The 27,312-nt window shown below is 39.9% G+C and overlaps 2 protein-coding genes and 1 pseudogene across 2 annotated transcripts; 2 read left to right on the forward strand and 1 right to left on the reverse strand.

The window, feature by feature from the left end:
- Nucleotides 1-12,333: 12,333 nt before the first annotated feature.
- LOC106931000 (solute carrier family 2, facilitated glucose transporter member 11 pseudogene) lies at nt 12,334-15,385 on the reverse strand (annotated as a pseudogene).
- A 909-nt stretch (nt 15,386-16,294) lies between these two features.
- LOC106930992 (uncharacterized) lies at nt 16,295-21,843 on the forward strand. Its single transcript, XM_088016523.1, has 6 exons — nt 16,295-16,593; nt 19,490-19,831; nt 19,927-20,046; nt 20,200-20,526; nt 21,143-21,269; nt 21,383-21,843. Exons 1-6 carry the CDS (start codon nt 16,563-16,565, stop codon nt 21,534-21,536), a joined length of 1,101 nt encoding a protein of 366 aa, XP_087872649.1. The 5' UTR covers nt 16,295-16,562; the 3' UTR covers nt 21,537-21,843.
- A 99-nt stretch (nt 21,844-21,942) lies between these two features.
- Nucleotides 21,943-26,461, forward strand: LOC106930993 (uncharacterized). The gene is made up of 6 exons (XM_015008892.2): nt 21,943-22,192; nt 22,568-22,609; nt 23,160-23,438; nt 24,534-24,779; nt 25,111-25,302; nt 25,505-26,461. The coding sequence occupies exons 1-6, from the start codon at nt 22,162-22,164 to the stop codon at nt 25,591-25,593; spliced, it is 879 nt and encodes a 292-aa protein (XP_014864378.1). The 5' UTR covers nt 21,943-22,161; the 3' UTR covers nt 25,594-26,461.
- Nucleotides 26,462-27,312: the final 851 nt, after the last annotated feature.

Genomic DNA, 27,312 nt, shown 5'->3' on the forward strand with positions numbered 1-27,312 from the left:
TAGAGTAACATGTGAAACATATGGCAAATCCTCATAAAACATTTTATCATGTGTTTCACGCCTTTTCCATGTGTCATAACATATTCAAGTGTAGGAAAATTTTACTTATGTGAACTGTTTTGCCACATGTGTACAACACAATGTCCACAATACATGTGAAACTGCACAATACAAACTGATGAAAAAAACTTGTCTTCAGTTTCATATGTGTAAACTGTAGTAACGTGAAAAAACTCTTTCCAAACATGAAATATTTATTATGTGAACATGTTCCCAGATGTAAAACATGTTTTTCACATGTTACAAATTTTGCTGCAGTTATTTTCTCCTGTCTTTCTGGTGTAATCACATGTGCAACATGTAATCATCTAGAAAAGCCATGTGAAGCTCTGGTGTTTTATTCTGTAAGACATTCAAATAGTTTTTAGTTTGAAGTTTTAATTGTTTTAGTAAAAAGGAACAGGAAGAAAATGATCGTCCTCGACAACCATTAAGGACAGCAGTCCGAATCAGAAAGACAAATGAAGCATCGAAATTTTGTCAGCCTCCTTTCTCAAAGACGACAGACGTCTAATAAGCCCAGTCAGGCGCTGTTGGATTTTTCTTTCCAATCATGTTCTTGCAAAATAATAAACTGGGTATTTCCTCACATTATGAGAGGCGCACACAAAAAACCCAATTTATGTGACAAGAAAAGTGGTTGGCATTCTTTCACACACAAAATGGAGTGATTTAAAAAAAAAAAGAAAAAGAAAAACTGCTTCGTGATGACTCAAGTCTAAGACAGCTAACAATCATGATGTCCAATTATGGCGGAGAGGAGACGGGCGACCAAAAGCACCGGCTGTTGGAGAAATGCTTTTGTTTAATGGCATGGAAGACATGGAACAGAGTGAGAGTCGTTTCTTCTGTGCCATGAAAATCTCAAAACCAATGAAGTTCAAACCAAGATAGGGTTATTATAAGTACTATTCATATATCTTTAACATAAATTAATGTTTTAAAACCAATATAAGCAGCTGGAGAGTGTTACATACCATCTGAATTTAAATAAAATAGTCTTTTTGCACTGTTAACCAACTTAAAGGTGACAGAACATAACCTTTTATGAGTTTGTGCAAGAAACAAAATCGTAAGAGGACGATATTGTTTGATGTACCCTTCTGTCTCAAACGACTGTACTCCGGTAAACAAAGTACAATTCATAAGGAGATGGATGAGCGAGTTTGATATGGGGGATTTGATCTTGACCCAGCAGAGTGTTTTGGGGATAAATTCAGAACAGAGGCTGATATTGTCAGTCAGAATTAAAAGTTGAACAATCTGGCAAAGACAGTCATTTCTCTTCTGAGTTTGACTGTGGAGGTGATGATGCAAAGAGGGATTCTTCATAAAGTGGAGAACAACCCTGTAAAACCTCTTCATTATACTGTTAAATAAGAAAAGGGTGACTTCAGTGAGAGGCTTCTTCAGAACCACTGTTACACAGACTGCTACAGGACATCCTTCCTGTTGTAGATCAGGGTCTACAACAATTCTCAAGAAAAGAGGATAATATAAGTTAACATTTATTTCCTCTTTGGGATCAATAAAGAATGTTTTGAATTTAATTTAATCAGATATCATTAGATATGTTTTAAAAAACGTGAATTTTGTGTTGGATTGGATTTTGCTCGTTGACAGCTGGCAGGCCCGTTTCCCTGCTGCTTATTAGCAAAACACCCAGCCCAAGAGCCGGCTAATGAAATTCAAATGAGAAGCTGTGTGACACGATGGCTATAAAGGTGAAAGATGCTCACAGTCTGATCTTCTCTTGCGAGATACAAGATCGTGACTGATGAGTTTAATTACACAGCAAATGTATGCGGCGACAAAAGGTCAAATTCTGAAGGAAGTACCTGAATCGCTTACGATATGGATCTGTCTTTCTTAAGACATTGTTTTTCCGCCCATAACTTTTAGCTTGAAATAATGTTATTAAATAAAATTTAATGTCTTTCCACAAGCCCCTAAACAGAAGTTCCATCCACAGAAGCTTAAGCTTAAGCTCTAAAACAACAGACAGATAACGAAGCTAGGAAAAACTTATATTAATGACTATAGTAGGTTTAGTGAGAGTTTCCATGAATAGATCTGAAATGTTAATGTATGTATGAGGCAGACCACAGTCTAATATTTATTCACTCGGTTGGCATCAGAGGCGATGGAAAACAAAAGGCCATGAGAGAGAAAATGTGTGCTGCGAGGGGAGCCGCTGTGTTGCTGGGCTGTTGACATTTGCTAACAATTGCTAATGTTTTTACACTGTAAACTTTTCCATCAGACCGATATAGGAGGATAACAAATGTAACTGTGGCCTTTTGATGCTGTAAGCGTTAGTCATGGAGCATCTTCAACCAGATACAACAACTTATATTTATGCTTTGTAAAGATTTTGTCAGCTTCATTCACTATTTACTTTAGCAATGTGTTATGTGTGCAGCAGCCCTATTGGAAGGAACTCCAGATATCTCAGCAAACTCTGACTTAATCAATGTACTTTTTTATTGAAAGATTTTACTTCAAAGTACAGTAGGAATGCACCGTAGTACCAAAGGAAAAAAAACATAAAGAGGTCTAAGCTAGGCGTGGCTAGGTTAGCAACAGTGTATTTAAAAAAAACACAACATAACTTTTTGCAGAAATATAACAATGTGTTTGTAGTACTTAAAAACACACACCTTACCACACACTTATATTACTTGTTTTCCAACCATTAGCTTCATCTCCATTTCCCTCACGACAAAATACATGAAAAAAGCTGCCTTCAAAATAAAAAACTACAGATTTCAAATAGTTAACCCTCACCAATAAACAAGGCTGAATAAAAACAAGGTAGACGCTTTGGTGAAAAATATTTTTGAGAGGCTATTTACGAATTGTACCATCACTGACAGGATAAATGCCAATTTTGAAACAATAAAATAAAAATATACCTTCATTCACACTTCCTCTGTCTGCTGAGCAGGGCCTCATTGTATGCTTTACTCTTCATCCTCAGTAGCTTTGTTTCTATTAACTTTGAAATTATGCAATTTGACATTTTGGAAGCAAATGTCAAATTGGAAAATGGAAAAATGTCAAAATGGAAAAACAGTGTAATTTTTTTTTAAATACTTGTTTTTCAATCTAAAGTTTTGGCACTAGGATCAGGTTGGAGTTAGTGTATTTTGCAAAACTGCAACGGAAACTCTACTTTCACATCACACAAGTCACATGATCAACAACTGGATGTTAATACTGGCAGAAAAGATGAAGAAGATGACATCATGAAAAGATGCATTATGACCAATATTTTGAGGGTGAGAGAGAAAAAAAACTTGTTAAAGTTCCTTCCCATAGACATTAAACACTGGACTCAAAATGATTCTGAAGCCTGACTTAATGAGGTATAAAGTTGAAATCTAAAGACGACCAATGAGACGTTTGAGTTTCACAACTGGTGAGTTTTTTTCTTTTCTCTTCCCATGTAATGGTTTGATTGTTGAAGGTGTAAAGCTTATAAACCACAATTTAGTGCAACACTGTCCAAGTAGAAACTCCCGCTAGCAGTAGACGTCAGAGGCCTGGTTTTACTACTCCTATGTTAGTAATTGTTTCAATCAATTTCCATGCAAAAATACCAGCAATACCTTGTGGCACATTCTAAATGAGGGACTATAACCTTTAAGTTTTGTTAATAATGTGTGTTTTGTTGAGGTTTGGACAAAGCTTGCTCAAAGGTGTCATAAATACTCATCCCTCGGTGTTTGGTGTCGCTCTCTCTCATTGGCTACCGGGTCGTTAGCGCTCCCTGAAGGGCCCATTCTTTAACTGTTAATGAGTAGTGATTTTTCAGCCCAATTTCACCTCATACTTATTAGCTCTTACTGCACAGCTCCTTTACATAAGTGGCCAATGCCTGGCTTGTGCTGTTAAACAGGTATCTCGGTCTACTGTTGCCACACCACTTTAATAGTGCTTGCATTCCGTAATGAAGTTACTCTGAAGGGAGACCTGTTGCTAGTGGTGATTAAATTTTCCTTTCGGCCTTCTGGCTCTCTTCTGGCTGTTGGGTTTGAAACAGAATTCAACAAAAACAATGTTCTGCAGATGTACGTACAAACTGACCACCGTTTCGTCATCTAAATAAACTACATTAAATGGCCAGGACCCCCTCAGTGTGTGTTTTGCCCCTCAACAGCAGCAGGTTCTCTCCTGTTTCTACATGGATGCGTAACAGAGGCAGCCTCATTTCTCATCACCGCCCCCAGCTCTCCATAATCATTAGTTGTACCCCTATATCCCTCCTCTTTCCCTTCATCCTCTACCCATTCTACCATCCATTGTCCACCTGCTCTCTCAGGATCCGACTGGCTGGTTTCATCATTTCGCTGGTTCTGTCTAAACAGGATAGATGGTGTCATAGGGTGCAAAATGACTCAGCAACATGTTTCTCCTGAAGGTGCCGCCTAATGTATGCCAAGGCAGGCGCTGCCAGATGGCTGGGTTTTAGGTCCAAGGATGGCAGAAGGTCACACTGCTTCTTCTTCTGTCAGTGGGTGAAGCAAGGCGAGGGTGGGAAGGCCAATGCAATCTGCAAAACTTTCAGCATTGAATAAACACATAAACCCATCAATTTTGGGTACCCGCTTTACACTTACCAACTTGCAGTAAGTTTTGGATTCTCTTTGCATCACCCACGGTGTCACTTTCATACAACAATCTCGGTGTAAAGCCTTGTTCTTGAAATTACAGAACTTGCTGCCTTTAGGAGCCTTTAGCAGTAAGTTCTCATCTTTCATTTGTCTTGTCCATTCACTGACCTGAAGGAAACTTGTTCCACTCTTGTGTCCAACAAGGCTTCTTAATTATTGAAGGCAGCAATTATGAATAGCTCCTTTAGGGTAGCACATAACAATTGAACCCCTAAATGAAGAAACTTTCAACCTGGTGTCTAAATATGTTATTTCTCATTGAGGTGATGGCTATCTTGCGAGCACTACTGTTATGGCCTGGGCCTTGTGGGTTGGGTTGCAGGTGCTTTTGTTGTCTGCCTTTGTGCTCCTCCCCTTTGCAGGTGCTGCTTATTTGTTGATGTGGAGCGCAGAGTATTTGAACCTGGCTGTCTCCGTTTTCTGGGTCGCCTTCGGCATCCACTCTGTTGCTTGACACTTGTAGTGTTCTGTTGCCAGGCCTGAACTCCCTCCCTTTTCACATTTGAGTTTCTCTTTGTTTTTGCACTTCAGCACTTCCATATGCACTCATACAACACATCCAAGCATTTGCATTACACTACTAATACTGACATCCACAATCCATTGTTGTTTTTGTTCATAAATATTCCTTTTTATGCACTTTAACAACTGCATGGTCTCCCGTTTTGTTATCACTTTGAGCCAGTCATAACAACTACCCAACTGCAGTCAGAAGATGCTCCAACAGCTCTTAAATCATTAGTTTGGCAGCATTTTGAGTTTCCAGTTGGAACGATAGAGTGTGACAGTTACAAAACAAGAAACAAGCAATAGCTTAGAACAGGAAGTTGTTCAGATGCTGAAGAAGGCAGAAAGCATAGCTATAACTTCCAATGATTGGACGTTTGAGGGTACGTTGAGCTTTATCACAATAACAGTGCACCCTATCAATAGCAAACTGAAGGTCTGAAGAGACTGTGGAGTGACCTTAGTCTTCTTCATCATCCCACACCCCAAAACCAGATTGGGGAGTGTTGCTCAACAGGCAAGAGGGGGTGTGTGCTAAGGAATGAACCCCCTTTCCCAGCTGGCCATGTTTCGCCCCTGCCCACACCGCCACAGTAGACTGGACGCCACAGAAATATAAGGAAGAGAAGGCAGCAGTAAGATGTGTTTTCTCTCTACAAACTTTTGATTAACAGCTAAACGTACAGTGACAGAAAAAGGGAATTGAGGAAAGCTATGATAAACGGTGTGTGAAAAGCAATCTGATTAAAAACCATCTCTCCTTGAGACAAGATGCTTCAATGATACAGAACTGAAGATGCTTCCAACTGAGGAAAGCCGGTTGATATCAGTTCTGTTCACTGTGGACACGTTCTGTTTTAGATTGAAGGTGTCAAATGGAAAAATCTGATGTTTCCAACCAGAACTAATGTAACTCAGACACAGCACCACTGAATCAGAAATGTCAACAGAAAAGCCAAGCTGTATGATTACATGTAGGGGCCGTTAATTATATTGTAGACCTACCACATATAATAATTAATGTCGTGACTTAATCATTAATGCAGTTGAGCAGTTTTATGAAATTGACAGCTTGGAAAATAATTTTGATGCATGATGATAGGTCTGTCACATCAGTTTTGCTCATTCCAAGAGGTAACCTGGTGAATTTAGACATATTCTGAAAGATTTTATGACCCTGAATGACTCTTCTAAAGAGGAGTGGGGCTCCTGAAGGAGAGAAAACTATTTTGTTTGATTCATAGGCAACGCTGCAAACCTGAGCTGCTCAACCACGATACTTTTAGAGAGAAAAAGCTTTTTCCCCATCCAGTCCGTCCAAAAGCTGTCCTTTTCTAATCGCACCTTCATGAACTTTACTAGTCAGAATGCTTTTAGAGTCTTAGCTACAGCTCTGGGGTTTTGCTTTTTTTTTTTTTTTTTTTTTGAACTATGACAGTGTAATTTACATATAATGTAACTTTCATTTCAGAAATGTCTGGCGGATGTCTTTAATCTTGTGAATATTCTTTCTCATTGTAAAATAATTAGCCTTTAAATAGTTTATTACCTAATTTCCAGATGTTATCAAACAGTTAAACGCTGCTGAGTGGCAAATTTCTGAAACACCTGCTCTAAAAGCAGCAAAATAAACACTTTTGATAGGCAGGATTTTATTAAAACCTTTACAGGCAAGAAATGTAGATTTCGTAATATCTGTATTTAGCTTAGTTAGTTTGGAATACACCTTTACATTATGTTTTCTCTGCATTGGTGTTTGAAGTTGTATTGGGGTCATTGTTATTAGTAAGGATGACTAAAACCTTAATTACGAGGAAAAAGCTTAATTAATACCCTTTAATACTTTTTTATTTAGCTTTTGAACCATTGATGTTTCATTCAGATCAACCTAACAGTAGATCGAGAAAAGCAATGGTCCCACCAATCAAGTGGTCGATAGAAACGCGGTGTGGTAAATATTAACTCAAAAGAATAAATATCTTTATGTCGTGACTGGTTAGTTACCTTTTCAGCTGCCCCATCAGGATCATGTCGGGATGGGAAATACTCTTCCCTCCATTTAAGAGGAGGGAAAATCCTCCGACTCAGCTTCCATTTCAATCAAGCCACCCGTTAGGTCTCTTGTGTGTTTCCCCCCATGTCTATTTAGTTCTGTAATTTCCTTTTAGTCGATCTCTTTCAGTTGACTCAGCAGGTGAGCACTGTTTGTCACCCTGCACAGGACAGATGTAGCCATAGCAAACACATTCAAGCAGCTCATCAGCTGGGGCCTACCCTGGGTGCCCTGTTTGGTTCCCATGGCGAGAGTCTAATATCTGATAAAAAGATGATTTCACTGGCAATGTAACTGAAAATTAGACTTTTACATTACTAGACAGAAATTTTAGACAACTTGTATTTTATTTCAGCCACATTGATCATGAGCATGATGCTTAAGGTTGTGCCTGATTTACATCTGGCCTTTGGTTAGCCTAGTCTATCTGGATCTACATGCTGTTGTATGACCTAAGTATGCTAATGCTTAAGGTCACCTGATAGTATAGTGGACTTTCAGGTGTGAAAACACTCTTAATCTCACATTGTACCCATAGATGTTTGAAATACACCATAAAAAAACCGCAAAGTGAAGATCAACATTTTTTCCAGACTTTCTAAATTGATACACCTCACATTGACGCCAGAAAAAAAAGTACTTCAGTTTACTTCACTAAAACATTTTCTTAGCAGCAGTGAGTCTATTAAGCTGATGAGTCACACACACGTAGGCAAACGCGGGCAAATTAAATGAAGGTTCCTGCTGGTCTAACTTTGGTCCGAGTTTATTTGTTGTGATTCTTGCTGAAATTGGTTGCAGAATCATGAATGGAATCTATCTCATTTATCGCTTAACATTACTCCTGTTCATTGAGTATTTTAGGAACAGTGTTGTGAAATGTGTTGATCTGACGTGTCAGAAGGTGGGCCTCTTGTCGCTACTTATTCTAAATAACAGTTTGGTGTATAAACGCCATGAAAGTGGATGGGAATGTGCTGCTGGGAGTGCTTGCTCGGTCCTTATTATGCTCACTGGGGGTTCTCCCCATCCTGAAAAAGGTTTCTTCTCGCAGTGATGGATGATGATGGACAGAAATGAGATTTTCCTCCATCATCCTGCCGTCAGACCCGGAGGAATCCGCAGGGAGGCAGTTCTCCAAGCTCCACGACTGCTATAAATGTCTTCTCTCTGGCTGCATCTCATCACTTACAACCCTTAAAATGCCCTTAGGCATCCCTCTGGGTGTCAAAGCAACCGGAGTCTTTCTCTCTGTTAGTTGTTACAAATGTGCCTAATTTATTTTCTCTTTCATGTTGCTAATTACTTTCATGAAATGTCACTTTTGTTCTAACTAAAGATCAATACATTGATCTGAATATGGCTCCAAGAAAGGTGACAATGCTAGACACCAAGATCAAGGTACAGGAAAAAGAGTTCAAATCTAAATAGAATCATATGTTGCCTTCTGAAAGTATTCACACCCCTTACTACAATCACAAACTTTTACTGGGGATTTTACGTGACAGACTAACAGATTAACGTTGGTTGAGAAAAATGATACATCTTGAATTATTCCAAATAAAATCTGAAAATTGTGGATTGCATTTGGAATTATCCCAATTTTGTACTGATAATTTACATCCATCATAAATGTGAGAATTTAAAACAGAATTGGCTTTAAACTCACAAGGTACTTTAATTATTTCTCTGAAAATTGATGAGGAACAACACAAACCTCAATAAATATGCAAGGGTAGCATTATAAATTATCATGACAAATATTTTTTGTCAAATTTTAGTCATATATAGATTCATAATATGTTCCATGGGATGCTAATGCTAACAATGCGCTAAATGAGCTTCAAAACACCAGTAGCTCTAAAACAAACTCCTTGGTGCCTTTTTCACGGTACTTGAGGATAATGAATCAACGCAAATCTGACAAGCTGTTGAGTTTTCATCAACGTATCAAAATACCAGCAAGAGGAAATAGCACACAGGACTATGGACTCTGATCACATATCTGTCAAGTTGCTCCATGCCTACTAGTCTCTGCTAAAACAAGGCAGATTTGTCCTAAAGACTGCCACCGGACTATTTTCGGTGAATGGTTTTCAGAGGGGCACCAATATGGGAAAGACACATTGACCTGGAGAAATATACATATCATCCTATGGTACAGATCTCAAATGACGGCAATAGGTAAGGCGTTAAGGTCAGAGTGGCCAGAATTGAGCTGAAGAGAGCCAAAGTACCACATGCTGAGAAGATCCGAGGTCACTTCTCCTCCATAGACTGGCACAGTGCATCACTATGACTGCAGAGTGCCCAAGGAACCTTTCTATACCAGGTAACAACAAACACCAGCCAGATTATTTACAGTTCCTGACGGTACCGGTAATATCGCACTCATAGGAACTATTCATATTAAACCGAATTAATTGAAGGTTATTCAGAATGCGACGAACAGGTCCAACATCGTTCTAATGTGCTTTCAGCCATTTCCAAATAGATTTCTCTGCAATCCCTTCTCTGAGAGAAAAGGTCAAATTGTAATAATGTCACAATTTTCTCTATGCCGTGGGGTCATTTCGGTGGTCCAAGCTAGTCTGATGACTATGATGACCCTCTCTCGGAGGTCCGTTGTGACATTCTGTCTGGTCTATAATGACATCATCAAGTTGATTTGCTACAAGGCTCCACGCAGAAGTTGCTAAGTCTCAGAAGGAACTTTTCTTATTAAAACTATCCTGTCAATGTTTGTTGGAGCAAACAAAGCCTTTCTCCGGCATAAAAGATGGTCGCCTTTTATTGCTCTTTCCTTCTGTTGACATCAAGGTTCATTTTCCTTGTGGCTTTGGTGCCTGGCAACGTCCTCGTATGTTTTCATAGTAACAAAAGTCCTGTTAAAGATGAAACCCTCGGCTGCCTTGGTACTTGTCCATTCTTCATCAGGCGGCATGGACAGGCTCTCGAAGCAATGATGAAAGGGAAATAAACAGGTGCTCCTTGTTGAACTGATTTGTATTAACATTTAAACAGGGCCGCTTTCATGCCCGTCAACACAACAATACACTGCTTCTCAACTGAGATTATAATACGGAAGCTTTATCCATCTGACATCGCGCTCATGTGGAGTACAAATTTAGTTAATCAGCTTTAAATCAGTATGTTTTATGGCTATGTTCACACAGCAGGCAAATGTTACCCACGTTTGACTTTTTCATGACCCCAACTACAATGTGTCACTCTTATATGTAGTACTATGTAGATCAGATAAGTATCCAATAGCTTTCAAGTAATAATAATAATTATGCAACAGAAGAAGCCAGAATCGATAATTCCAGACGTAAACAATGGCTGAAAATTATAATTAAGAAATCACAAAAGAAATCTGTCAGTGGAGCTCATCACGTCATAACCCGACCACTCTTGGCTCCGACTATGCATCCAAACAGACTTCTCTCCACGAGTTTCAGTCAATGTGAAACCGAAGACCATGGCTATTAGATGTGTTTTGTTTGTATTTCCTTCCTTCATGATGTTGTGATCTTGTGATGATGCTGTCGGCTCCTGTTGTTGAAGATTTAAAGTGACTACTTTCGTATACTGTGCGCTGCTGAAGGATGTCCACATTTAACTTGTGCGTACGCTTTGGGGTCGTAAACCGTTCACACAGAGGTCTGATCGCGGTTGCATATGATTAGTAGTATGAACAACCACTAAAAGAAAATCGGATTTCAACAAAAATAGTCGGAATTGAACAACAAGACTGTGAATGTAGCCTTAGCCATTTTCACTTAGGGGTGTACTCACTTTTGTTGCCAGTAACTGAGACATAATTAGCCCTGTGTTGAGTTACAATGAGGGTACAACAAATCTATGCTGTAATTCAAGCTTTACACTTCTTGCTACTTTACATTATATTGAAGTGTTATAATTGAAATGATACATTTTCAGTGTTGTCCCAGGAAAAGACGTCATAAAATATTTACAAAAAATGTGAAGGGTGTACTCACTTTTATGAGATACTGCTGTGTTCACTACCAGGTTCTTAAATGATTTATATCAAGCAAAAACACTTAAATATCTGAAACTAATTACATATATTAATATTCTCCCCTCTTTACTTTGATTAACCCCTCAATAAAATCCAGTGAAACTAATGTAGAAGTCATTTAGAATGTAACTGGAGTGAACTAAGTAAGTATTGGAAGAAAGCAAAGATTTTAGTCTACATATGCTCCAAATGTGGCGCATAAGACAAAAAGACACTCATGACTCAGGGGTCCTGAAAACAAATGCATGCCACACTTTTCAGATTTTTATTTCCAAAAAAATGTTTAAAACCTTTTCTTTGTCCTACCTCTTAACATTTTGTTGATCTTTCACACAAAAAATTCTCATATATTAGACTATAATTGGTTAATTAGTCCTGCTAAATTATTTAGTTTTTACTTTGCATTTGAATGATTTATACAAAGATCTGGAAAAATCTTAAAATAAAAAAAATGGGAATACAAGAGTTCAAAAAGCTGTTCCCTTTGAACAGCTTTTTGTTCATTCTTTTGTCTTGCCTTTTATATGAAGTGATGCGACTGGCAGCTCTATAATCTTTGTTGGAAAATATTCTTTATAATAATGGGGCTTAAGTGTAAGAAACATAAAAAAATTAGATACGGTGTTTATAGTTAATCTAATGAGATTAACTATGAATCTCATCGGATTGAAGTTGAAGTTTATATTACAGCAAGCAAATTGCATCTGACTGGTTCTTCATTAATGGGGTGTAAAAGTACATCTATTTTCTCTATAACATATTTTGCTTATTTATGCTAAATCGAGAGATCTACTGAAAAAGCTCACCTGAACCCTTGCGACCTTCCATTAATAAACCGTGCCACAGTGACAATTTAACACAAGTGGGCAAGAGAAATTGAGCTAAAGTGCTGGGGACTGAATGGAGCTCGAGTAGTGTGCTTAAACGCAATTTTAAATAAGCAGCCACCTCAGACAGCTGGAATCAGTCAAACCGCATCAGACAGGAGACAAGCATGAGTCATCACATCTTATTTATTCATTGAACATGCAGTACAGCCATCTGTATGATAAATATTGTCTAATAAATATTGGCCTGCAGAAACGATAGCCTATAAATAGAGCCTGAGAATACTACAAAGAGATTTTTTTTATATACCAGCACTGACAATTGTCAGAGAACTCTTTGGAATAACATACAGTGTTTGTACATTCAATCATTCATTCAGTGCAAACAGTTGGCAGCATGCAAAACATTAGATTTATGCATAAATAGATGAGTATGTCACATATTTAATTCAGTTTGGTGTCTGAATGTAATTAAGGAACACAGAAAATCTGGGACCGACGGTTCACAGAAGGCTTATAGGGGTGAGGAAGTGCCAGCTGTTGGCTAGAAGTTGATTTCCCATTCATTCTCATCATATTCCAGCATACATTGAGGACAATGGTGACATCTGCTGGCCATTTTTAAGTAGTGCAGCTAAAATTCTAAACTTTTTTTCTCCATTTATGAAATACAAATATATGTCCTGATGGGCATAATGTATAGAAGAATTTAACTAATATAGTTAAATTAAAGGTGCAATCCAGCCGGTGCATAAATAAATGTCTAAAAAATTGTTGCACATGGTTTGGTAGATGGGGAAACATGCACAGGGTATTGCTCGGGGTGAGCTGAAGAGCCAGGAAAGATTATCCCACTAAACAACCACGGCTCTCTGGGAGTGCAGATGTGTCCATGCACAGTGGATAATCCTTTATCAGATGCAGTTCAAGTGATTGCTCTCTCCTCTGCCAACATATCTACTTGCTACAACCTTCAAAGAGATTTTGATGGTGAATTAGAGTAAGCTTGTTAAGTTGTAGGTATGCTGTATTTTAGACTGGCTCTGTGATGTTGGATCCTCATGGAAGTTAAGCAGAAGTAAAAGGCACTTTCTCAATGTTGTTTTAAAGCATTCGGTCATGTTAAGAGCAGGTTAATGGGTTTACACTGGTTCATGCTACCATACGCTAGTAATCAAAGATTTTGTTAGTTTCCAGCATTATAAGGAGTAAATCCCAAAATTTTCTAACAGGGTCATCATTGGATATCCATATATTTATCCATCACACAGGCAATTTGCCAGTACCCTTGGTAAAGGTATTTAGTTTACAAGGAGTACTAAGAAATGCGTAACATCTGTATGACGTTAACCAAATTATATTTAAAGTGCATAAAAATACTTCAATACCTCTGTTCCATTTACACTTTTCCTAGATGTCAGTCAGTTTTATGATTAGATTCAGAGTTATCTTCCATTGTTGCTAAGGAGCTTGCTTTGCCCAGCTGGTACTGCTCAGGCTCTTCAACTTGTAAGGCCCTTCCATTTTTTCTGTCAAACTCAGCTGTAATCTCTACCAGAGTCTTCCCCTTAGTCTCTGGCATGGTTCGACTGAGCACAACAGCCGAGACCAGACAGACGACCAGGAACGGTAGGAAGCAGTAGTTTCCTAACCCGTTCACAATGAAAGGGAACAACATTCCGACCAGGAAGAGGCTGATCCACATAAGCGAGCCGGCGACCATGTATGCCGCTGGCCGAGCTGTCTGGTCAAAGATCTCGGCTGGTAATATGCCTGTGACCCCTGCAGGGCCCAAGCCGAAGCTGAGGATGTAGGCGAACACACATGCCATGCTGAGGTACGGCATTCCTGTGACACCTTGGCTCTGAAGAGTGAGAGCAACAGTGAAGACGATGGTCCAACAAACCATGAGGCTGTACCCACCGATGAGAAGGTATCTGCGACCCACCCGTTCAATCAGGACATTACTCAGCAGGGAAGCAGTAAACTCAGATGCCCCTGTTCCAATGGTGATATACTGAATTTTCTCTGGTGGAATCCCTGCTTCCAGAAATATGTAGTATGCATAGAAGTAGATGGAGTCATTGCCACAGAGCATCATGGCGCTGCTTGCAGTCATGACCGTCCTGAGCTGAAGTCGTAGGTTCGGATCTTTGAACAGAGACCACGGTGTCTTGGCAGGAGCCGAAGAACCAGACTTTAAGGCCGAAGACATTTGCTGCTCTTGAAGCATCTCCTCCATCTCTAGAGGGGGAACCTTTCCTCCACGCAATCTTCCAAGAGCCTGGACACAAGCTTCCTTGTCTCCACGGTCGATGAGGAGGTATCTGGGGCTTTCGGGAAACCAGGGCAAGGTCACTAGCTGGATCAATGCTGGCAAAGCATTGCTAGCTAGTAAGTAGGGCCATAGAGGCTCTGAACCCAGCAGTTCAGTGAGTCCAACAACTTGTCCAAAGAAGATTCCAAATGCAGTGAAAACAGCTGAGGAAAACGCCACGGCGCCTCTGAGGTGTTTGGGAGCACTTTCGCCAAAGTACATGGGCTGGATGTTCATACTGACTCCGGAGTTAATCCCAACCAGGAAACGAGCGAGGATGATCATCTCAAATGACTTTGCCAACTTACATGTCAGCACAAGCACAGCACCGACCAGCAGGAAGGAGTTGTTCAAAAGTAGCGACACTTTCCTTCCAAAACGAACTGCCATAGGTCCTGCTAAAAGGGCCCCCAGCAACCCACCCAGGGAGAACGCCGAGACAATAAAGGTCCACAGTAGGGTCACTTGAGGAATATCCAAACGTGTTCCCCAGCGTTCCATGTATGTGTCATTGATGAAGTTCTGGATATAGCTGGTCGGGGCATTAATGATTGAGATGTTGTAGCCATACTGGAAAGTTCCTCCAATGGCAGCAAATAACACAGTTAGTGCAAGAGTCCTGGCACCCCCTGCAGAGTTGCCTCTTTCTTCTGTCTCATTTGTACCTGTGGAACTCATCTGGGTGCCAATCGTCTAACAACGTCCTACAGCTTTATAGTCATTACAGTCCTCTTATAGGCAGCTTGGAATTGCGAAACCTTTTCCTTTTCTTCACTAAAATAAATCATTTAAACCGTCTTGGGACTCTGTTGCCCAGCTTACCTTAACCTTGTCTGGCTGATACAAAGATACGGGAAACAATTTTTCTGCCGTTGAAGCCGGTTGAAAAAGTGCTGTTCACCCAGAGTTTAGACTGTCAGGTAGTTTCCCGGTAGATATTCTAAAAAGGTTATTGCTGTTGTGACATCAGAAAAGTTTTCATACGAATATTCATATCTTGAAACTTCAGTTAGGCATAAAGAGGGTGAAAATAATAACAACTGGCGCAAGAGATTAAGAGTACCTAAATGAAACCTTTTTTAAATGCTACCTGACAGTCTAAATACAGGGGTAAAATTTCACAGCTGAAACGCCTTCCCATGCTTCTTCCTGACTGCGTAACATGCGTCCAGGCTGTTGATTGGTTTATATCAGAGCAGTTTTATGGAGCCTTACGACACACTTTGATCTAGCCGACAGACGATCACGTGGCTTGTTGGAACGATTGTGAACGAGAGATAACGAAGTCCTTTTTTATTATTGAATTTAATTACACTTAGCTAAATTGCTATGTCTCTTTATTGGAGGGGAAGAAGATTTCCAATACAAAGTACAGTAACTATATTGGTAAATAAACCCATGAGTATTACATTAAAAGCACACACTGATATGTTACAATGAATTTTAAAAAATAAAATAAAACAAAAAACCACGTCATCTTTATGAAACACCTATTTTTCCTCACTCAACCTCACCTTGACACCTTGAAAGTTTATTCTTCAATAAACTTTCTTGTTCTAGGATTTATATCTACTTTCATGTACTGCTGCTTTTCAGAACTAGAGCCCTCATTCCTTCTTGCACACTTTTACCCTATGCGTCACTATTTTCTTTCTCCATCCAGCCCCTGCTGATCTGATGAAGACAGATGTGATTGTAGTTTATGCCCACCAGAGGGCGGTAGACCACAGTGAATACAGTTATTAAACCTGAATGTCTCAGGTCTCTCTCATGACATTCTGTCTGCTTTAGTCCCAAACGCCTTCCAGGTTCAATCTGGAACTGTCTCTATGATCTCGGCCATACAAACCCTGATATGAGTGATTATTCCCATCCACACAGGGGAGGAGCTGAAATTTCAAGATTCAGGAATCTAAAGACATATGAACTCATCTTTAAAATAGGAACTGAAAGTGAAAAAAGAAAACCTCCAATATTTCCCAAGTTCAGATCTGAAACCGACCGCCGGATTCTGGATCTAATTGTGGAGTTCGAGTAACGTTTAGAAGGTTGCGGGTCTTTCAGCAGTAGAAGGTCTGAGATGCTTCAACTGCAGCTGCTGGTCCTGGTTGGTAAGTGATCTCTGAACACAGTATGAATCTAATATATCAGGAGCGGACGGTAGACTCCAGAGGCTGGACTATTATGGTTGCGGTAAAACCAGTCTCCACTTCGAAAGCAGCACATATTACACCACTCACACTTACAAACCTAAGAAGGTCATTTATGGCATGATAAAGCCACCATACTCATTCCTGGTTTTCTAAATTGCATTCATACAGATTTAAATTAAGGCTATGTCTATAGCTTACTTAATCAAAGTTATTTGATAATCTAGTGTACAACTTAAGCAGAAGTACAGCTGTTGATCAAATATTTCTTGGTAGGGAGACAGACTCGATACCATACAAGCATCAGTCACTACCTGATGCATTCAGTTTCATTGTTGCTCTCAATGTCACTTTCATCTTGAGGATGTACTGAAAGCAGTCTGTAAAAACCCGTTTATTGGCCACATCACAGTACTCAAAGCATGTGAAAAAAGTAGTAGCTTATAGTCTGAAAAGTATGGTAAGTCTTTTGCCACTTGATTTGTAGCTGTTCTATGCCTCATTCAGCCCCTGCCTTTCCAACATGTGACCTGCTGCATCATCTTTGCTTGATCCAATTTGGCACAACAAATTCTGTATGTCTCTGTGACTCTACGAGGGAATTGGTTTGGGGATGGGGTACTGTCATGATCCTTGGGTATTTGGCTTTTGGTTTTCATTTGAATTTGTGTTTTGGTCATTTCTGAGTTCTTTGTTCATTATTACTATGGTCTTGCCATACAGCTCATTTCTCTATGTAAGGTCTTTCTTGGATGGGTGGAAAAGGTGGTTATGTACAAACCGAACAAAACTAGAATATTACAGTCTATTGGGGTCAACTCTGCCAGTGTCTAGAGGAGTCACTGTTTTCTGAAAGAAACTCACCTGGTCAAGGTGAAACATAGACCACCGATAACAGCATCAGCATTTTTTAATGCTCAGGTCAGAATCGGGTCACATTTCTGCCAGGTCCGGTGTGCTGGACCACCATGAATCAGCATTTGGATGACCTCAGCTATATTGCTTTCAGAAGCCTGGGCAATTTTTCTGCTTCTGTACTGAATCAGAATCAGGTCACCTTTGCCAATCTAATGCACCATGATGACTCAGTGCTGGGAGGGGCACAGCTGCAAGTTTCATGCTCATTCAGAAGCGCTTCACCTGGAGGTCTCATAAAACAGGATGAAAATGTTTGTTGTAGCTGGGATTCTCCTTTACGGTAAAATCTACCACCATTCATGTTCTCTGAATGTTCTACTAAAGGGTGTGGTGTTCTCGGTGCCGTCTTGTTTAATGTTCCATGAACTCTTTTAGAGAGGTGACTGTTCCTGGCGTCTCAGAAGTTTTACTAGGACTGAACTTAGATGTTCTCCAGCTATGTTCTCCACATATACTGAAACAAAGACAAAAATTAGAATTTTCCCCCATAACCAGGAGAAATGGAACAAACTAGCCTTTCTTTGATGGTCTGACCTGTTTCAGCTTGTTACCTGTTACAGTGTATGTAACCAGTCTGTGTTGATGGTTCTTGCTCCGGTCCTCACCTGATGCGGTAAAATAAAGCTTAAATTTATACTAGAAACATTACAGCAAACTTAGTCATACAGAGAGTTTTTAAAATAATATAAATATTGACATTCTCTCTATATTGACTCTATATAATGTGAACAAAGCTAACTCAGCCAAACCTGCCCTCGTTAGACACAGACCTGTTCAGACTTGTTGCCATAGCAACTACCTTCCTTTTCTAGGGATTTCCCCAAAAGTTCCTGTTAAAACCACTTGATGACGCAACATGATGGCACAACTACTCTACCATGATGTCCAACATCTCTTCGCTCTCTTACAGCTACAGGCCGTAACCTGTTAAGTTGTGACTGTGCAAATTATTTTAAGCCTGCAAAACCGGTCAATGTTAGTTTACACTCATCCAATTCACAGTGTGATTCAAGAGTTCAACATCCTGCCAGAACCTTGCAGGTTTTCAAATAGTGCCGGATTTCAAAACACCAGCCTGGTTATATTTTATTCACAATTATGGTTCTTTAGGATACATGTCTTTTATGATTGGAGGTCTACCTAACACAAGCTTGAAACGGGTAACAACTGATTAATCTTTGCATGAATACACAACCACCCAACTTTCTGATCGAGCTGATCAGAAAGTTTGACCCTTGTGATATGTCAGTTCCATTTCACCTCGGTCTTATACTCTACTTTGTTTGATGTATACTTGCTGCTTGCAAGTATTCAACAAATGTAGAAAATGTAAAAGGCAATGTGAAGACAGGAATGAGAACTCCTGCATAAAGACTTCAAAATAAGAGCAGGAAAATAAATTTCTAGTTGACAAAGTATTAATAGTTACCAACCTATTACATACATATTAATAAGCATTAAAGTTATTAAAATCTGTTATCAAGTTGAAGTTGAAACTTCAACATGAGCAAAAGTTGGTTGTCAAGCTGACGTTGAACTTTGAACTTTTTACTGAAAGTTTAGAAAACAGACAAGTGTTTTAGTGTTTTAGAATTTATCCAGAACAGTCAACCTATAGGAAGCTAAATGTGCTAAATGTCAGCTAAGAGTTAGCAAAAACATTAAACCACTGAATGAAAAATTAGTTATTAGCTTCAATTAGCAGCTAGTACTGGAAGTATGCTCACTATTGCCCTGCGACAGACTGAAACGTTTGCTGGGGATAGGCACCAGCAACCCTCCTGACCCCATTAGGGACAAGAGTGTACAGAAAATGGATGGAAGGATAGATGCTCACTGCTGTAAATAAACTTTACTTCTTTATTACTTACATCATGCTAACATCCAGTCTTGGCTAATTGAAAATGTAGAAAAAGACAGTTGCCTGTGTTTCCCTCAGTTTCCCAGCATGCTTTGGGTGTGGAGGTGTTCGACAGCATGGAGTCGGTCCAGCTGCCCTGCCGGGTCAACGTTTCTATTTCCATGGAGTCCACGGTTGTGTGGAGCCGCGAGGACCTTAGGTTTTCTACTGTTCACATCCATCAGCAGAGCGGCGATGATCTGTCTGAGCAGAACCAGCGGTACAGCAATAGAACAATGATGAGCAAGGATGCTCTGCGGACCGGAGACCTCAGTCTGACTCTGAAGAACCCTACTGTCTCTGACAGTGAGACATACACCTGCACTGTCCGCAGGTTCGGACGGGAATTGAGCCGTATCCACGTACATCTCCAAGTAAAGGGTTGGTGCGGATCCAAGTCATTGTGGGATTCTATAGTGTTGCTACTCACTCAGTTCCTGACAGAACCTTAGATGTTTTCTTTGTGGTTCCTGCAGAACATCCTCATCCGACATGGTTGATACCTCTGGCAGTGGTGCTGATTCTATTTTTCGTCCTGGCTGCTGTCTTTGGTTTGGTCATCTATAGGAGATATAAGAGGATAAAACGTGATCCAGGTATGCAACCTTGAGATGGTACCTGCTTCATGTTCAGACTGACACCTTTAGACAAAATCTGACTAAATGTAGCAGGATGAGATGTTATCCACCATCACTGCAGACCATCACCTTCAGCTGTCGATTGACCATGCTCTCTCGCTCATTCCTCAGTATACAAGCTGCAAGTGGTGAAGACTGCAGAGGGGGTGGAAGCTGTTGTCCTGCCCTGTAAAACCAAAGTTCGTCTTCCTCCCACGGCAACAGTAGAGTGGAGACGCGTAGACACGGACCAGGTGGTCCACCTGTATCCAAGCATCCAACTGCATTGTCCTGAGACGGTTAGAGGTCTTACACAGATGGAGGACAATCCGTTAAGAACCGGAGATCTCAGTCTGACTTTGTACAGCCCCAACCATTGTGACAGCGGTCTCTATGTCTGCACCGTCCAAAAGGGAGGAAACAACCTGAAGCAGAAGGTTGTGTCTCTCTTTGTTGAAGGTTAGCTCTGTGAATACTTCTCTGTCCTGTTCTCTAAGCTGGTTTGGAAACTCTTCCTGACACCATGTGGAGCAGATCATAAATGATCTGATGATGCAGAGGTGAGAGTCTACCCATTCAATAATTTAAAAGATGTGGAGGCAATCCAACCCTCTGCTTGAGCAAGTAGAAGCCCAAGACTATTTCTGAACCACTCCTAGTCTGACCAGACACTAATTCCTTAACACATCTGCTGTTAACTGGTGCTGTGTAAATTGAAGAGAATGTACAGCAAATGTATTTTGCAAAACTGCAATGGAAAAACTTTTTTTGCATCACAAGTCACATGATCAACAACCAGATGCTGCCACTGGGGCAAACCATGAAGAAGACAACTACGAGAAACTAGTAGGATAATGGGCCAGCATGTTTTTAATGCCACTTCATGTGTGATTTTAATTGCGTTTCTTATTTAATGGAAACACAACAACTGTGAAATTGTGTTTGTTCAACTTCAGCAGAACAAAATTTTGCACACATTTGTAACAACAACTGACAGATTTTAAATAGTGGTAGTTGCTTAGATGCTTGGTTTCATTTTTCAGAATTATTTTTAATAGTTGTGTGTGGTCCACAGAACATCTGATTTGGTCCGACACGAACTCCGACCAAACCGACCACATGCCTGAGAGGAACAGCCTGAGACAGAGTCTGAAGAGCAGCCTTGGAGGACGATTTTACTACGATCAATCTTCTCCCTCTTTGTCCGTACACCATTATCTGTTCTTCTTTTTTTGTGTAGCAAAGCTTTCCCACGTCCACAGGACCTGTCTCTGCTGTAAATTTGTGTTGATTAACTGTCTTGTGTCTTCAGCAGAGCTTACGACAGAGGCGCATCTCTGCCTAATGGAGCACACATGGCAGAGTCGACTCCAGAAGCCTCCAGAAGGCTACCAATTTTCCATCAACTGATTCGCTCATCAGTGAGATCGGCCAGCGAACTGTCTTTCTCTAGTCTCCCACCTATGTAACATTTCTGCAGAGAGGAGGATCGAATGGTTGGACAGACCTCCACATGTGGTCGTGTCTGTGGTGCTGGATATCTCCACTTGTCCCAGTGTTCAAGTTCTGCAGAACCCAGCCGGCTTTTTAGAAGACCTCCAAGTCAGCCTTCACTAGTCATGACTCTTCCTCCTCCATGCTTCCCTTTGCCTGTACATTGACTCTTTTTTTAGGAAAATTATTTTTTGTTGTTTTTGTTGTTTGTTATATAAAGTATTTTGTCTGAGTAAAGTTTTTGATAAATTTGAACGGATGCCATTAAAAAGGTTGAAGCTCTTCAGTGTCCATTCATATTTCACCACTCATTGTTTCATTTGGACCGGGGGGCGAAAGTAGACAAAAACTGACCAGTTTGCATTGAGAACCTAATTATAAAGAATAATTTTCGTCAGGTCAGCTGAGAATCACACATCAGCGCTGCAGCAGTAACAGGATGCATAAATGTTAGATCAGACAGGATGCGAAACCAGTGATTCTACTACAAATGTGACAGAAGTTTGTTTGTTTGGAGATGGAGTGTTGTTCTGATGACAGGAAGTGGTGCAGGACATCCTTCTGTCAGCCGTTCTGATTTTCAGTCTCCATCCAGACATCATGAAGCTTCCATCAGTGTGTCTGCTGCTCGGTGAGTCCAGAACCAGAACTTGTACAGCCATCTCTCCGTCCGTCTGTCCTTCCAGGGTCACAGCAGGTTCAGCATTCAGATGAAGTGACACCTTGAAGAATTGATCAGAATGGTGATGAAGATGGAAATGAAATAACGCGATGCTAAATTTTGCCCCAGCTTTATACTTATGTACCTAATAGTTATTTTATTATCATTCTAGAATTTGTTTGTGACATTGTGAGTTTGTTTTTTGTCAGTTTTTGTTTGTCAATGTTCAGGTGAATAGATTTACTTGAAAATCCTTATAAAGTGTTAAAAAAGACTTCCTCTGAATGTAACCAATCAGTTCTTCTTTTTTGGCTGACTGCGGATCTTCAAAACTTTGTGTTTCAGGAGTCTCAGCTGTTCTGCTGGCAGGAGGAACAGATTCTGAAGGTTGGATAATTTGTGTGCTTATACCTATGAGGAGGTACTGAGGTAAATGTTCGCTACGTCAAAACTTGACGTAGCGAACATTTACCTCGCTATATATGGAAACATACATTCCATCTCCCCTTTAGCGCATTAATTCTTTTCAGAAATGCCAAAAACCACTTTAGTTGAGCATAAAACTTTTTTTTCTAAATTGAGGAAGTTTCTTTGAATTTTTCTGTTCCATCAATCTTTTCTAACGCAATTCCTCAAAACGGGCGTATAAAATGTTGATCGTAACACGGGGCTACTGATGGTGGTGACATACAAATGATTGAGATAGAAAGCTACTGTAAATGGCTTGAATGGAGAAATGTTTACGATACAGGACCCTGTGGTACTCCACAAGTAACAAACTGCAATTTGCCAGACAAATATGATCTGTTCCCACAGGATGTTGGATCCTCTTACTGGTTTATGTGACAAATATGGCTTGAGATTCTAGAAATTCCTCAAGCTGACTGAAGAAATAAATGCTAAAATTATTTCTTTTATCTTCCCATTTGTCCTCCAGTGTCTCTGATTGTCATGCCAGACCTTCAGCAGTTCTTCAGTGGACAGTCAGTGTCTTTGAGTTGTGCTGAAGATGGACAGACAGCTGATGGATGGATAGTTAAGAGGACCAAAGGAACACTCAGTGAAACCTGTGGAGCATCTGGATCAGACTTTGGGGTGTTTAAAGACTCCTCCTGTGTCCTTGACCTCTTGTCTTCTTACACTGGAGTTTACTGGTGTGAAACCAGTGCAGGACAGAGGAGTGACCACATCAATATCACTGTTAACCAGAAAGAAGGTATGGTATTTTACTTGGTTTGAGTTCTTCAGCTTCATGGAGTCTAGTTTGTTTGGATCCCTGTGATTGTATTGTTGGGACCAAAAATATTGACTTTTGTCATTCTTTTGAACACTTAACTCTGTGACTTTAGTGAAGTATGGTCAAGTGGTCATATTCTCGGCATAAATATGTTGTAGAAAGTGTAGTAATCTGAGTGAGGGGGATTGGTTAGGAATCCAATAAAAGTGGCCAAGAGTGGAGCCTTGGGGTCCCTCACACATTATCTTTGTTAGCTCATCATTATAATTAAGAGGGGAGAGAATAATCCTTGTCTATCAAAAAATATCAGAGCCAGTTGAGGATATTATGAGACAATTCTTACACATTTCCCATTCTAAGATCAACTGTCCAGTAAAACTAGAACAGGTTTCTGCTGGAGTGCTGACAGGAAATTTGATCCAAAACCTTTATAAATGCGGTTGTAGTCCCGAGTAAGAAAAAGATAATGGAAAGGTTTTTTAATCAAACTTAATCAAACTTGTCTTTGGCAAAATTGTGGGGCAGATATGGCTGGATATGGATATTGCTGGCAAAGATGTTGTTTGGCTGTGCAATTGTTTTGTTGCAGTGGATGATGATTGCTTACAGCACATACAGTTTCCAGCACCTTTCTTTAAGCTGGCACATTATGTACTTCAGAGTTGCCTATGTTCAGCTACATACATTAATTTTGCCCCCCCAAAAAACTCAATCCCCCCGGGCAAAGAAATGTTGTTGAATAAGACAGCTATTTGTAATCCACCGGGGGGGCCCAGGAGAAAAAGTTTGGGACCCACTGATGTACTCATGTTAAAATGCTACCGATTGGGTAAAATCAGATCCAATCATTTAAAACTTTAACACAGTCCCGCAAGCAATTGTGTCTCAATAGCCAAGGGTCCAGACATAGAAAAGCATAGAATAAAGGGCTTTTTATTTTTTTTACCAGACTAAGGGGAACACAGCTAAGGAGAGTTAACAAAATTTGTTGGAACCACATCGAACTTTTCTGAACCTGACATTGTATCATCATGGTGTTTGTGACGGGATAAACATCTGTGTCTCTATATTCAGACAGGGCTTTTATTCTGGAGATCCCTGCTCTTCCTGTGGTGAAAGGAAGTAATTTCACTCTGCATTGTCGTCATAAAGATGGCTCCATCCGTGCAGCTTATTTCTACAGGAACAGTCATATTATTGGAGATGGAGTCAAATCTCAGAAGGCCATTATCCACAGAGTCCAAAGGTCCGATGAGGGTTCCTACTGGTGTTCTACTGACACTTCTGGATCATCACCTCATAGCTATCTGAGAGTCAGAGGTGAGGATAGTGACATCACTTCCTGTGTCCAGACATGAGCTGATGATTGATTTCACTTCATTTATGTACCCTCAGTTCACAATACATATGCTGATAAAAGTCTATTTACAGAAATATGTAATAAGATCAGTCCGGTACTACATACAGATACATATGGAGAAGCATTTATAATTATACTATCTTATTTATGAAAAGGTTGAGTTTATTATCTCAACTGGCACAATTTCTAAGAAAACAGCCGATTTCATCACTAACTTTGCAGCAAATCCTCCCTCTGACCAGCAGGTGGTGACTGCTTTAGTGACCAAACTTATCTTTCATCTCTATCCAGAGCCTCCTCTCCCTCAACCATCTTCCTACCCCATGACAGCTTCCACTTCTTCAGCTGATGGTGCTAATCATACAGCAAGTTCTCCTTCTCCTTCTGTGTCATTGGTGCACCTCCTGTGCCACCTGCTGGTCATTTGCCCTTACTGCGTGTGCAGCATCCTGCTGGCTTCAATCTGCTGCAACAGGAGCTCAGGTAAATAATTTTAACCTGTGACAATATCTCTACAATAGCGTTGCACAGGTGATGTTTTCATGATATTTACACTATTTGAGATGTATGTGCACAAAAGTCACTTTGAAGGTGACGACGTGAAAATGACACATCAGCAATGAAACTGACTGGATCACACATTCTGATCACTTCCTGTTAAAATTCTATCCTTTCAACCCTGCAGGAAACCAAGCTGCGGTCTCCATAGAAACCACCCAGCTTGGTGAACCGGGTGATGTTGCTGCTGATGTCACTACAGAGCATGAGTTCTGATGGAGCGTGAGCTGCAGGTTTGGGTGCATGTCCGGCTGCTTCGCCACAAACAGGAAGCCTGGACCTGAACCCAACCAATCGGAGCAGCTTTTGAAAAGAGGTTTCACTTCCTGCTCAGCTTCTTCTGAGTGAAATAAGACCTACTGATACTTGGACCACCAGAAGCACCAAACTGCTCTGTATTTTCAGCTTGACAGCATCGCTCTAGAGGAACTATGTTTGAACTGGGTCCATCTTATTTATATTAAGATTTGGTTTCTACAAGTCTATTTTAAAATTTGAACGAGTTTTCGATTAATGGTTTATTAGGTTAAAATTAGTTACATTCTTCTAACTAATGACATCTTCTTAGACCAGTAGTGCCCAAAGTCGGTCCTCAAGGGCCAGCATCCTGCATGTTTCCTGCTGGTTTAATGCACCTGGATCAAAATATGACCTAAGAGGAACATTGACATGCTGAAAGGTTGTTACTACCACCAGGGAGAGAACTAAAACATGCAGGATGCTGGCCCTCAAGGACCGACTTTGGGCATCCCTGTCTTAGACCTTTCTTTAGTGTTGTAGTTTGGCCGCCATCCAGCAGAGGGCGATGTTGGTAATCCTTACTCGGAACAAGAATTAAAGATGGCGGCGATATCCCAGAACAGGGAAACAAACGGTCCGTTGTGGCAATTTATGCGATTCTGTTTTGACATTTAAACACTCCACAAGCTCCATAAGCTACAACCTTAAATAGAGCTGGATGACGGAGCATCTTCAACTTCTCGACTAAAAATTACTGAGGTATGTGACATGAATATGAGAATGTGATGATGACAGAAAAGCGGAGGGCAAAAAAAAATTGTAATAAAAAACAAAGAAACCCCAATTTTTTTTGTTTGTTTGTTTGTTTTTCTTTTTTTTTTGCACTAACACAACTGACAAACAAATCTAATATTCCATATGCCGTGTTTTTTTTTTTTTTTTTGTTTTTTAAATTAGGCACGTGAAATATTTGGCCTGGCTTTGGACTCACTGAGCAGCAGCCCTTTTGATCCAATATATATATATATATATATATATATATATATATATATGTTAAAGCAGTTAACATATATCAACTAGCAATTATCAATTAATTGCTAGTTGATAGATTAAAACAGTTAACTTAAGGTAAACTCATTAATCGATAACTTGCGTCCGTAATGAGCTGGTAGGACTGGACCAGTTTGAGATGGTAGCTTTTCTTTTATTTATTGTTCAGTTTTGGAGCTCCCCTTTCTGGTGTGTTTATGTTTGGTTTGCGCAGGTTATGATGCTCTTGTTAGGTTTGAATCACTGGTGCCAAAAACCTGAAGTTAAAAGTATTATTTCTGTAGCATATGTTTCTCACTTGCTCTTTTGCTTTATGTTTTAAAATATTTGCATTCAGACTTCGTTCTGATAACTCTGTGCTTACAGTACTAAAAATGCCCCATTTCACCCAAGCTGGATCAGGTCAGAACACAGAGAAAATACAGACCTTTTTCAATGTACAAACAGTGTGAGGAAACAAATAATAAAAGAAGACATTTCTCTTCACCTGAAAATATATTTACTAATTATACAAAGATTAATTTTATAAAATTGATACATCTTTTTTTTTATTTCAATGTTTGAATTGTTGAATATGTCTTTGATATTTAATTAACTTATTGTTATGGATTTCTATGTTTATTATTACTTCAAGTTACAACAATT

Source organism: Poecilia mexicana, unplaced genomic scaffold, assembly GCF_051168715.1.
Source record: "Poecilia mexicana isolate PSO_F unplaced genomic scaffold, ASM5116871v1 scaffold_19, whole genome shotgun sequence".
Lineage (NCBI taxonomy): Eukaryota > Metazoa > Chordata > Actinopteri > Cyprinodontiformes > Poeciliidae > Poecilia > Poecilia mexicana.

Excerpts from the sequence above, each read along its gene's own strand:
- LOC106930993 (XM_015008892.2), top strand. The coding sequence starts at position 22,162 with ATGAAGCTTCCATCAGTGTGTCTGCTGCTCG. Across the intron at positions 22,610-23,159 it reads AGGAGGAACAGATTCTGAAG|TGTCTCTGATTGTCATGCCA; the intron begins GTTGGATAATTT and ends TTTGTCCTCCAG. Across the intron at positions 25,303-25,504 it reads CTGCTGCAACAGGAGCTCAG|GAAACCAAGCTGCGGTCTCC; the intron begins GTAAATAATTTT and ends TCAACCCTGCAG.
- LOC106930992 (XM_088016523.1), top strand. The coding sequence starts at position 16,563 with ATGCTTCAACTGCAGCTGCTGGTCCTGGTTG. Across the intron at positions 19,832-19,926 it reads CGTACATCTCCAAGTAAAGG|AACATCCTCATCCGACATGG; the intron begins GTTGGTGCGGAT and ends TGGTTCCTGCAG. Across the intron at positions 20,527-21,142 it reads TGTGTCTCTCTTTGTTGAAG|AACATCTGATTTGGTCCGAC; the intron begins GTTAGCTCTGTG and ends TGTGGTCCACAG.